Raw genomic sequence first — 13060 nt, 5'->3', positions numbered from 1 at the left:
CTCCCACCTCAAGCCGCACCTCCATCTCCTACCGACCAACCTCATCCTGCCCCCTTGACCTGTCCGTCCTCCCTGGACTGACCTATCCCCTTCCTAACTCCCTACCTACACTCACCTTTCCTGGCTCCATCCCCGCCTCTTCGACCTGTTTGTTTCCTCTCCACCTATCCTCTCCTCTATCCCTCTTCTATCCGCCTCCCACTCTCTCCCTATTTATTTCAAAACCCCCTTCCCCTCCCCCTTTTCTGATGAAGGGTCTAGGCCCGAAACGTCAGCCTCTCTGCTCCTATGATGCTGCTTGGCCTGCTGTGTTCATCCAGCCCTGCACCTTGTCTCGGATTCTCCAGCATCTGCAGTTCCTACTATCTCTGATTCAATTTTAGCTAATTTTGCTACTTTTCAGTTCTATCCCTCTAGAAACAAAGCCTATTCATTGCTTTGCTTTTTTTTTTGCCCTTGCTCACCTGTGGTGCAAGTTTTAGCAACTGGTATATTATTCTCTTGAGACTACTTTGCTCCTCATTCCACACCCAAACTTGCATTTTCCGAGTAATAAGTGAACTGCCCACCTGTCGTCTCAAAATGCAATACCTCACATTGATCTGTGTTGAACACATCATTTTCCAATCATTTACCTATTTTACAAGTTTATTAACGTCCTCCTATAATTTGTTACAATCCTACAGAGTACTGACTACACCCGCAATCTGGTGTCATCCAAAATTTAGAAATTGTACTTCTGATTTCAAAGGCGAACTTGCAAATTAAATTGTGAACAACAGTGGTCCTAGCACTTATTCTTTCCATCTCTGCCATCCTACCCCTTCCTCACACGTCCTGTCTCGAAGCCAGCTAATATTTCATTTCACAATTTTCTTTGACTCCACATTCTCTGATTAATTCATCAGTCTATTATGGGGCACCTTATTGAAAGCCTTTTGAAAATCCAGTTAAATTACATCTATTAACATTATCTACTTCCTCTGTTATTTCTCCAAAAGATTCTATAAAGTTGGTCAAACAGAATGTTTCTTTGAAAATCTAAGCTGGCTTTATTCATTAACAACAAACGCAGAACTTGCTAGAGAAAGTCAGCAGGTCTGGCAGCATCTATGGAGACAGAAACAGTAAATGTTTTGACTCTGTTGTGACTCTTCTTCAGAATGCATTTCCTGCTTTAAAGACACTATACAAATACAAATGGCCAACTCCACACTAGTATCACACATCAGTTGCTGTCTGATTTCCTTCTCACGTTCCCTGTCTCTCATTCCCCATCAATGAAGATAAACAAAGCAGAGAGAAGCCCTGCCTAGGAGCAACAAGTGAGAATATAAAGGAACTAGAAGGGACACAGGTCATTATACAAAATATCCCTTTCGAACCAAGGAGAGGGGACTGGAAGAGAGTAATTACCTTATATATAACCTCATGCTATACATGTTCTGGGAGTGTTTGAGGAGGACAGTATAGAGAATACTTTACTTTCAGCTTAAAAGACTGCAGGTTGCTTTACTCTGTATTTAACCCAGTGCTGTGCCTGTCCTGGGAATGTTTGATGAGGCAGCCTGTGTCCTGTACTTGAACAGAGACTATACTTCAAAAGTAATAGCAAGAACTGCAGATGCTGGAGTCATAGATAACACAGTGCGGAGTTGGAGGAACACAGCAGGCCAGGCAGCATCAGAGGAGCAGAAAAGTTGACATTTCAGGTCAGGACCCTTCTTCAGAAACCATTTCTGCAGAAGGGTCCACACCCGAAACGTCAGCTTTCCTGCTCTTCTGATGCTGCCTGGCCTGCTGTGTTCCTCCAACTTCGCACTGTGTTACCTCTATACTTTAAATGTATAGAGTATATAGCTGGCTGCAAATCGCTATAAAGTAATTAGGGACAACCTCATACCATGAAAGGCAGGACAGAAATATATGCTGTTTTTCAGTATCAAATTGCCCTGCCCTGCAGACTACAAGGTAATAGTTTGAAAATTCATGTAGCAGAACAAGAGATTGAATAAATCATGGAGTTGTCAGTGAGTGGAGCCTCTGCCAGTGAGAGGGAGTCTCACTGGGGTGCATGCCAAAGATTTTCCATCCCAACCAGCCGTGCGTGTTTCCCTCCGCTGTATTTATTTATGTAACCATTGGCAACAGAATAAATGTGCCAGCCTGAAAAGAGGTGAGGCTGTTTCTCTTCCTTGTCTCTACAGATCACATACATTACAGGGTGTGTTAGAAACTAAAATCTGGACATCATTTTAACACACACAGCACTCCTTTTCTCTGTCATTTGTCAGTCTCTCTGTAAAGATAAACTGAGACAATAAGGGTAGGACATATACAATGAATGGCAGGGCATTGAGTAGTGTGGTAGAACAGAGAGACAAAGGGGTTCAGGTACATTATTCTTTGAAATTTGTGTCACATTTAGACAGGGTGGTTAAGAAGGTGTTTGGCACGATTGCCTTTATTGCTCAGACCTTTGAGTACAGGAGTTGGGAAGTCATGTTGAGGTCGTACAGTACATTGGTGAGGCCTCTTCTGGAATACTGTGTACAGTTCAGTTTGCCTGCCATAGGGAGGATATTATTAAATTAGAAAAGATTTACCAGGATATTGCAGGGAATGGAAGCTTTGAGGTATAAAGATAGGCTGGATGGGCTAGGACTTTTTTCAATGGAGCATAGGAGGTTGAGGGGTGACCATATCACATCACAAGGGGCATAGATAAGGTAAATAGCAAGGGTCTTTTCTCTAGAGTGGGGGAGTTCCAAACAAGGGGGCATATTTCTAGGGTGAGGGGAGAAAGATTTACAAAAGACAAGAGGGGCAACTTCATTACACAGAGAGTGGTTCGTATGTGGAATGAACTTCCAGAGGAAGTGGTGGAAGGAGGTAGAATTACAACATGTAAATATATTTTAATAAGTACATGAATAGGAAAGTGTTGGAGGGATAGGAGCCAAATGCAGGCAAGTGGGACTACTTTAGTTTGTGAACATGTCTGTGTGGACTTGTTAGACCGAAGGGTCTGTTTCTGTGCTATATGACTCTATAACTCTATGATGCCTTCCACTGAAACCCTTAGTGAGTGCTCCCCTTCCCTTAAGTCATTAGGTGCATTTCCCAACTCAAAAAGCCATGTCGAAAGTTATCCACCTGAGGATTCTCTTGAAAAATGTTTTTACGCCCTAAGGGTGGTGAGAATCTGGAATGCACTGCCTGGGCGGGTAGTAGAGGCAGGAAACGTTACAACCTTTTAAAAGTAAGTGGATGAGCACCTGAAATATCACAACATTTAAGACTGTGGGCTAAGGGTTGGAAAGTGGGATAGGGGTGGGTAGGTCAGTGCAGATTTGATGTGGTGTGCTATACTGTATGTCTCTATGACCCCAACTAATGCTGTCTGCTGGCTGTTATTTTTATAAACAATACGATATGAAATTTTCAATTAATTTCAAAACTGAGGCATGATTCCTAAACTCTGCCCCTCCCTCAACATCCCCCAAGTTCTCTCGCAACACCTGCCCTCTTCCCCCCAGTTATCCCTCACCTCATCCATCTCCTCCTCTATGCCTCTGAAAACTCTACGCTCTTTCCCTGCCCTCCCTAACTCTGGACTCTATCCTGACCATCTCTCTGGGATCCACAGGAATGACTGAGGGATGTAGTTTTTGTTCTTTGGAATCAGACAGTGAGTAGGGATCCAGTGGGAGGGGTGTACAAGAATCACAAACTCCACTACAGCTTGTGTGACACTAAACACCTCCTCTCTAAACCACCCTTCACTGCCTGGCTGTAGCTCAGCACCCAGTGTAGCAGGAACAAGTTCAATTATGCTGACTGCAGTGTCAATGAACTCTTTGTTACATTAAACAAACCTGCTTTGTGAATTCCCTCCTGGGCCAATGAGCTATTTTTACTTGGTTACCCACCTATCCTTTGCCTGTTCACCTTTCTCTAGCAGGTGACCCAGGGCTTTGCTGCTCAGCCCACAGTTTGAAGTATTGGTGGTGAGGTGTATGAGAAATCACCCACTTCGCCCAACCACCCTGGGCTGTATGGAGATCTCAGACCCTTCCTAAAACAACTCCACACAGGCCGGTATCCCATCATCAAGTCATCCTTTATTTACACATGAACTGACCTTGACTTCCGTACTGCCACATCCAGAGTCGGTTATCAGAGTGTCAGAATCTCTGATACTCCTGTTTCTATCTGTCAGCCAGGGCTCCCTGATTGGACCACATTAACAGCCCCAATCAGGGAACTTATATTCTATGAGGTCCAGCTGGCTGACCTTGATACTATCCCTGCATCACTCCTCCTCTGAGACCAAGCACATAGGAAGGTCCATTTTCTTGCAGAGCCTCCTGGGGTGTTTTAGCACTGTATCGGGCTCCTCCAACCGGGCTCCAATACAGGTGACGAGTAACGTACAACAGCTCACCTCTTGCCAGGAGCGCCTTGGTAGAATTTCACACTCTTCTTCCAGCTGATAAGCGTCAAGGTGGCTACATCCAATGTGTACATCTCTGATTCAGAGGCCTCAATAATGGTTGAAGGAGAGGATGAACACATGGGGTCCAGCAGCCTTTCCGACTGTTCCGAGGAGCTGGGCATATTTTGTTCCCACACCATTTGTGAATTCATGGATTTTATATGGTCGATATGTTTGTTCAGGACTGTCGCACACACCTGACCTTTATATGTCACTGGTTGTGACCCCACGTCGACCATGTCTCTTACCCATGTAGGGATATTTCCATGATTCTTACACCAAACTTCATCCCTTGTATCAAACTGTCTTGCTTGTGGAATCCTGTGTCTGGCATTTGCATTCCTGAGGCCATTTCACAAATACCCCCCAGGACTGGGAAGATCAGACTTAACCTGATGCAGAATCTTCTACACATTAGCAACTCTGCTGGAGCTAATCCTGTAGGTGGGGTGGTCCTACAATCAAATAAGAACCATGGCAGTATCTAGCGAGGCTGTAGGCATTATGGACTGCTCTTTCTGCTGGGCCATTGGATCATGGATGGTATGGAGCTATCCTTATATGTCGAATTACATTTGATTTTAAGAAATACCCGAATTCCCTGCTGGTAAACAATGGCCCGTTATCTGTGACCAACACTTCCGGGACTCCTCTTATTGAAAAAATGTGCACAGTTTTTCTATTGCTGTCCCTGCATTTGATGAATGGGCTCATTGCATGTTCAACCACTACAATGACTAAGAACATTGAACCCAGGAAAGGATCTGCATAATCGACATACAGCCATTCCCACAGATGTGAGTGAGCTGCTCACAGTAATTTTTGACCTTGTTGGCACTCTGGGCACTGCCCCACCAATGTGGCTATGTCTGCATCAAGGCTATGGGTGGCACTGCCTTGTCCTCTTTAAGCAGACCAAGTAGGGGTTTGTGGTATATAATCATCACCAACTTTCATACATAAAGGTATTGGTGGAATTTCCTGACTTCAAGTATGACCACCAATCCTTCTTTCTCTATCTGGGCGTATTTATGCTCTGCATTAGCCAAAGTCCTGGATGCAGACATTATTGGGGGTCCATCTCCATTGGGCCACCTGTGAGCTAACACTAACCCAAGGCCGTACAGGGAGGCAATGCATGTCAATACCAGCTCTTGCTTGAGATCATAGTGTGCCAACAACTTAGAGGTTGATAGCTGTTTCTTTCCTTCACTGAAAGCAAAGGATTGTCTATGTGACCATTTCCAAAGCTGACTCTTGTTTAGGAGTTGATGCAAAAGTGCCAGAAATAAGGCCAGGCTATGTATGAACTTTCCATGATAATTTACCAGCCCAAGCCATGGACAGACGTGGGAGGAGAGCACCTTTGATTGCCCTCATTTTAACTTTCAATGGGTGTAACCCAGTTATGTTGACTCTTTAGCCCAAACTCTGTAGCCTGGAACACATATTTTTCCCTTGTAATGTGTATGTCCACCTTGGAGAAACATCTCAGGACAATGTCCAAGTTCTCTAAGTGTTCCTTATTAGTTTTCCCCTTTATTAGAACGTCATCTAGATAAATGGCAAGCTGAGGGAGACCTTGCAAAATGTTCTTATCACCCACAGAAAAGTTGAACCAGCTGACAATGCCCGGTAGTTTTGTATATTGCTACAAGCCCTTCTGGGCATTCATTGTGGCACACTTCTGGGAATTCTTGTCTAAATGCAATTGCAAGTGCTCAAGTCCAGCTTTCTGAAGGGCAGCCCCCTTCCACCTTTGTGTATAAGCCCTCTATGCAAGGGATTGGGTATTTATCCAGCTGTGAAAAGCAGCTTGAAATCCCCACAAAGGCAAACCGAGCCATCAGGCTTCACAATCAATATGACCCGGTACTGCCCATTCTGCAAACCGTACTGGTTTAATGGTTCCTTTGCTTTCTGGCCTTCTGATTTCTGCCTCTACTTTTGCCCATAAGGCAAATGGCTTTGGGTGCGCCTTACAGAATCATGGAACTGCTTCCTGGTCAGCATGCAAGATGGCCTTGACTCCTTTAGTCCCTAGACTTTCCTGAAAATCCTTTGGGTATTTAATTACGACTTCACTCAGGCAACCATTTTCTAATCAAAAAATGTTGCGTGCCCTCAAGTGGTGCTCCCCAAGCTCAGTTGTCCTGGTGAGTGTGTCCACTTCCATCGGAATACCCTGCAACTCAACTGCTCCACTTGCCACATTTTTCAATAATAAAGCCACACATTTGAAAAATTCTTCACCATCCAAACCTTTAACACTATGGTAGCCCAAGTCAATGTTTGGAAAATTAAAATCACCCATTGTTACAACCTTATTATGCTTACATAAATCTCAGACCTCCCTACATGCTTGTTTCTCAATTTCTCTCTAACTATTGGGGGACCTAGAGTACAATCCCATCAAAGTGATCTTTCCTTTCTTATTTGTAATTTCTACCCATATATTTTCGCTGGATCATTTTTCAGAAGTATCTTCCCTAGTTACAGCAGTAATGTATTCCTTAATCAAAAATACCACCCACCTCCTTTCTTGCCTCCTTATCTATCCTTCCTATGGCATCCAAAACCCGAAACATTGAGTTATCAGTCTTGTCCATCTCTCAGCCAAGTTTGTGTAATAGCTATGATGTCCCAATCCCATGTTCTTAAACATGCCCTGAGTCCATCAGCCTTACCTATAAGACCCCTTGCATTCAAATAAATGCAATTTAGTTCTTCAGAGTTACCACATACTCTGACTCTCTCTTGTCTTTCCTTTCCAATTGACGTGCTCTTCTCACATTCAGAAACGTCCTCATCAATCCTACCATTTACACTGCTCGTCTCTATCAGTATAAAGTCTCCTTTAATGGAATGAGCAAATCTGCATTGTAAGATATTGGTCCCTTTCCAGCTCAGGTTAGACCCATCCTTTCTGAACTGGTCTTTTCTGCCCCAAAAGACATTCCAATTGTCCAAAAACCTGAATCCCCAAACAATACACCAGCTCTTCAGCCATTGATTTATCTCCTTTAACCTTTCTGAGTTTGGCATTGGGAGTAAACCAGAAATTACTACTTTTAAAGTTCTAGAAGGCAAGGTTAGTAAGTTTGTGGACGACACCAAAATTGGTGCATAGTAAAGAAGGCTTTCTCAGATTACAAAGGGATCTTGATCAAATGGGTCAATGGGCTGAAAAATGGCAGATGGAGTTCAATCTTGATAAATTCAAGATATTGCAGTTTGGTGCAACAAACAAGCCTTGAATAGTGTTCTCAAACAGAGGGACCGAGGGGTGCAGGTACATAATTCTTTAAAGTTTGCGTCACATATAGACAGAGTGGTTAAAAAGGTGTTGGGCACGATTGCCTTCATTGTTCAGTCCTTTGAGTATAGGAGTTGGGACGTTATGTTGAGGTTGTACAGTACATTAGTGAGGTGTCTTCTGGGATACTGTGTCCAGTTCTGGTCGTCCAGTTGTAAGAAGGATATTATCAAGCTGGAGTGGGTTCAGAAGAGATTTACCAGGATGTTGCTGGGTATGGAAGGTTTGAGTTATAAAGAAAGGCTGGATAGGCTGGGACTTTTTTCACTGGGGTGTATGAGGTTGAGAGGCGATGTGATAGAAATTTATAAAATAATGACAGGTATAGATAGAATTAATGGTAGCTGTCTTTTCTCTAGGATAGGGCATTTTAAGACTGGGGACACATTATTAAGGTGGGAGATCTTTAAAAAAGAGATGAGATACATAATTTTTCACAGAGTGGAGTTTGCATGTGGAATGAACTTTCTGAGGAAGCAGTGGAAGTGGGTATAATAACAACTTTAAAAGACATTTGGATGGACACATGAATAGGAAAGATTTGGAGGCATGTGGGCCAGGAACAGACAGGTGGGACTAATTTAGTTTGGGATTATGTTCAGCGTGGACTGGCTGGACCGAACTGTCTGTTTCCATGCTATATGACTCTATGACTCTCGTGTCTGTTTGTAGTCCAGTTGGACTTCAGCTAGTAGGCACTTTTGCATAGTTACACCATTACTTTCACATTCCAAATAGTCTCTAAGCATCTCATTAAGAGTTAAACCAAAGTCACAAGCTTCTGCCACTCCTCTTAACCTTGTCAAAAATCCTGATACAGATTCCCCTGGTTCTCAAATTGCCAAGTAAAACCAATAGCGTCTGAGAATTAGAGGAGGCTTGGGGTCGTAATACTCCACAATTATGTTCATCAATTCTTGAAAGGTTTTGGTATTTGGTTCCTTGGGGAAAGTTAGGCTCCTAATAAGAGAAAAAGCTGCAGCTCCATGGGCTATCTGGAGAATCACTGTTGCCTTTTGTCCAACACAATGTCATTTGCCTGGAAAGAAGTAATACTTTCTTCCCACTTACTGGGCTTGGTCTTCGGCAGCAGGGTCAAACGTGTCAAGCCATCCAAACAAAGGCATGATGGTGAAAATGTTTACCCCCAACTCAAAGACTGTTGCGAGCGAGTTTCTTCAGGAACATACTTTACTCTCATCGTCACTGAAACAACTCCACGGGGGCTGGTATCCCATCATCAAGTCACTCTTTATTTACACATGAACTTGTTTCACTTTAGTATTACCCTTCAGAGTCAGTTATCACAGCACCAGAGTCTCATTTTATCTGACAGCCAGGGCTCCCTGATTGGACCAGATTAATAGCCCCAATCAGGGAACTCATATTCTATGAAGTCCAGCTGGCTGGCCTCGTTCCAACCACTACACTTCCCTCTCAGAACTGGTGAGGGTCAATGCTAGCTGTAGAGAGGACTAGGCCCTATGCACAACATTTCCCTTGTACTCACCTCTCTCACTGACCACCACCCGCTCTATTCCCCACACCCTCACCGAGTTTTAGCAGGCTGCTTGACCATGAGGGTATCATAGACAGCCAAAGCTGAATACTGTCCCCACTGCTATTCACATCAACAGACTCAGATATATACTCACAGATGCCCTGACATACTTACACACACTGAGGTGAAAGCCATAAAATCTCTCTGGCTTGCTCTGCCTCTCTCTCACACACACTGAAACACACACACACACACATACACACAGACACACACTGACACACACACACACACACACAGACACACACTGACACACACACACAGACACAGACACACGCATGCACACGCGTACGCGTGCACACACACAGAGACACACACAGACACACACACACACACAGACACACACACACACACAGGCACACAGACACACATGTGTGCATACACACACATGCACACGCACACACACACACACTTGCACACACATGCAGAGACAGGCACAGATGTAAACATGCCGATACTCTGCACAAGGTTGCATTTGTAACTACTTTATTGTAATAAAAGAGCCCAAGGCACTTCACAGGAGCATTACAAACAAGATTTAACACTGAACCACCAGAGCAGACGACCAAAGTTTAACTGGACCAACTGTGTAAAGATTTTGGCTGCAAGAATGGCTCAGACACTCAGAATCCTGCAGTGTGTAACCTGTTCTGATGAACAGTCACCAGACTCAAAACATCAACTCTGCTTTCTAGCCACAGATGCTGCCAGACCTGCTGAGTTTCTCCAGAAATTTCTGTTTTTGTTTCGATCTCCGCCATGTGCAATTCTTTATTTTATTTCAGTGTGTAATCAACACCCTGGCTCCTCATAGCCTGTCCACAATCTACAAGGCACAAGTCAGGAATGTGATGGAATACTCCCCATTTGCCTGGATGGGTGCTGCCCCAACAACACTCAAGAAACTTGACACCATCCAGGACAAAGCAGCCGCTTCACTGGTACCTTATCCACCATATTCAACATTCACTCTTTTCACCACTCATGCACAGTAGCTGCATCGTGTACTGTCTATAAGCTGCAGTGCAACTACTCACCAAGGCTCCTTTGACAGCACCTTACAAATCCGCACCTTATTGCAAAACCTAATATCTAGAAGGACAAGGGCAGCAGATACATTGGAACACCAGCCCCTGCATGTTCTCCTCTGAGGAGTGTAGGACCAGCTAGTAGAATGAGTATAAACACTATGTCAAATCAGTGACAATATTTCAAAGGTACTCATAGGCTCTGGGCCATCTCTAGGAAAACAACCATAGAAATGTGAACACTGCTTTCCACCTGCCATCGACTCCCTTGTTCTAAGAGACCATTGGGCAATGATTGAAAGCAAGAACTCTGACACATTTTTCTCTTTCCTGTCTCAGGACATTCTAAGACCAAGTATAGCATCTGTATCTCTCCTACAGTCTCGGGCATGCTCATGCAGTACAGGCAGTGGATGCAATGCCAAGATGGCACAGGGCTCATCCACTCCCATCTGCTTTTTTTCTCTTTGTTTTTTCTCCTTTTTACTTTGGCTCTTTTTCTTCCCTTTTCCCTTTTCTCTTTAAAGCCTGGCTAATAGTGGGTGAAGGAGGAGGCATCTGGGCAGCAGCACCAATGCCAGAATGAGCCGGACACAGCACCACCGCAGCCCAGAATCTTCCTGCGAGCGAGGAACAGAGTCCCCTGGCTTGGACGTGGAGCCAAGGCTCCAGGTCTGCAGCTAGGCCCGGGGTCCTGAAGGAGTGGAAGTGTTGGCGAAAGGGACAGAGGAGGACCCCAACGGCTGATGACTGGCAGCAGTGACCAGGAAGAACATCGCTTGGCGAACAGGATGCTCGGAACCTGTGTATCCCCAGGTCCATGGCTCCAGCTCGGACACAGTGGTGTTTGCGATTGTGGAGGCAGTGGATGCCTATAACCGAGATCCTTAGGCCCGTTACAGAGACCCAGGAGAGAGGTTCAGAAACTCAGGCCGATGTCAAGCAGTGACTGGAGGAGCAACAGAGGAGGAGCAAGAAGAAGAGGGAAAAATGAACTCTATTGCAGTAAAATCTTGCATCATATTCAGTGTTTCAAGATGGTGCTGGAGCATGGCGAGACTTTGTGCACAACACATGAAAAGACTCTTTTCACTGTATTTTTAAATACATGAGAAATTAAAAGCCAGTCTAATGACAGCCATGTAACCAAAGCTGATTGTCATAAAAACCCATCTGGTTTATAAACACCCTTTAGAGAAGTCAATCTGCCATCCTTACTTGGTCTGGCCACACTGTGACTCACAGTAATAGGTTTGATTCTTATATGACCTCTGGGCAATTAGGGCCAGGCAATAAATGACAGCCTAGTCATGACACCCACATCCCATGAACAAACAGAAACAAAATCTGTGCCATATAGAGCCGCTTGCATTAAAAAGAAAACCGACAAAACAGCTCCAAGAGCAGAGGATGCAAAAAGGACAGCTTATTTCGTCATGTCTTCAGGATTTATTTGGAGAAAGGAAGGAATAAAACAGGCAGCTCATTCACTACTGTCTGCTTTCTGCTTGCCCAATACTCCCTCAATTCTCACAAGTCATTTGCTTCATTACTACAATTTGCCATAAAATCGCCATATTCGCCAGAGCAACTTTGAAAGATTTTCTTCACAACCAGGAATTCCTACATGTAGAGGGGTGGGGGAGGGTTGAATCAGCAGGTTTTGCTTTCGTCTCTCTCCACCCACTTTCCTTACACTCAGTCCTCCACATTCCCTACTTTCCTCAGCTACCAGCCCCATCCTGTCTCCTCTCCTCACACGGCACTCCACCATTTTCCTTCCCTAGCACTGTCCTCCACACTAATGACAAATGCATGGAAGTAGAAGAGTGGTGTGTGAGTGTGAATGGCTGTGAGTCCTCAGCAGGTTAAAGGCAATGGAATATGGGTGTGCTAAAACAGGTATCAGGAAGCAGCTGCTTAGTTCATGTCCATCATATTTCTGATGCAGGAACACATGAGACAAAATTATACCTGCCCACCCTGCCGGTCACCTTCGCTGGATGCTCTTACCTTGCAACATACACTTCACATTGTCGATATCAGCTCCTTCCTCTTGCTCTGATGTAGGTGCAGGACCTGCAGACAACATCCTTCCCGTCCCCTGTTCATGGGAGGGGAGTAGGACCTGATGCGAGAAAACTTTATCAACTGCCCAGAAATAAAATAACAAATACAATGCATCAAATATTTTTTAAAGCCGAATTGCTTTGGAATCCTGCTCCTGACTGCTGACAGGACTGAAGCTCTCAGCACTGAGCTCCTGCTCCACTGCAAGACTGTGTCGAGTGGAGAGAAGTCACTGGCGTGCCAACACCAGCCCAGCAAGGCAGGCTCCACCCGCTGAAAATATCTGAATTCATTTCTCTCTGGGCTGGCACTATTGTGTCTGTAAATATTCTACTCACTTGGCCCCTGTCCAGGGACAACTTAATTTACATCTCACATTAAACAAACTTCCACACTGTGTCAGTAAAAGCCAGGACAACACGCAAACTTTCCTCCTTCTTTGTTTTATGAAACAAAACAACAAAAAACTCCTGGCTTCTCTCTCTCTTTACACTACTGTTCTCCATTACAACTTCGCAATTATATAACAATTGCTTGATAAGGTTTGAGGTCCATCTCAATTATTTCCTTTTATCCTCTTAGAGTAATAC

General features: G+C 44.4%; 1 protein-coding gene across 1 annotated transcript in view; it reads right to left on the bottom strand.

Annotated features, from left to right (window-relative positions):
- The window catches only part of LOC125483695 (dystrophin-like), a 36153-nt gene extending 23481 nt beyond the window's left edge, over nt 1-12672 (bottom strand). The window contains exon 1 of the mRNA XM_048599991.1: nt 12414-12672. Within this exon, the coding sequence (XP_048455948.1) occupies nt 12414-12492 (79 nt within the window). The 5' untranslated portion in view covers nt 12493-12672. The remainder of the gene's footprint in view (nt 1-12413) is intronic.
- Nucleotides 12673-13060: the final 388 nt, after the last annotated feature.

This window comes from Rhincodon typus, chromosome 8 (genome assembly GCF_021869965.1).
Source record: "Rhincodon typus isolate 14 chromosome 8, sRhiTyp1.1, whole genome shotgun sequence".
Lineage (NCBI taxonomy): Eukaryota > Metazoa > Chordata > Chondrichthyes > Orectolobiformes > Rhincodontidae > Rhincodon > Rhincodon typus.
Note: the sequence above shows the minus strand (reverse complement) of the source record. Positions and strands in the feature narration are given on the sequence as shown.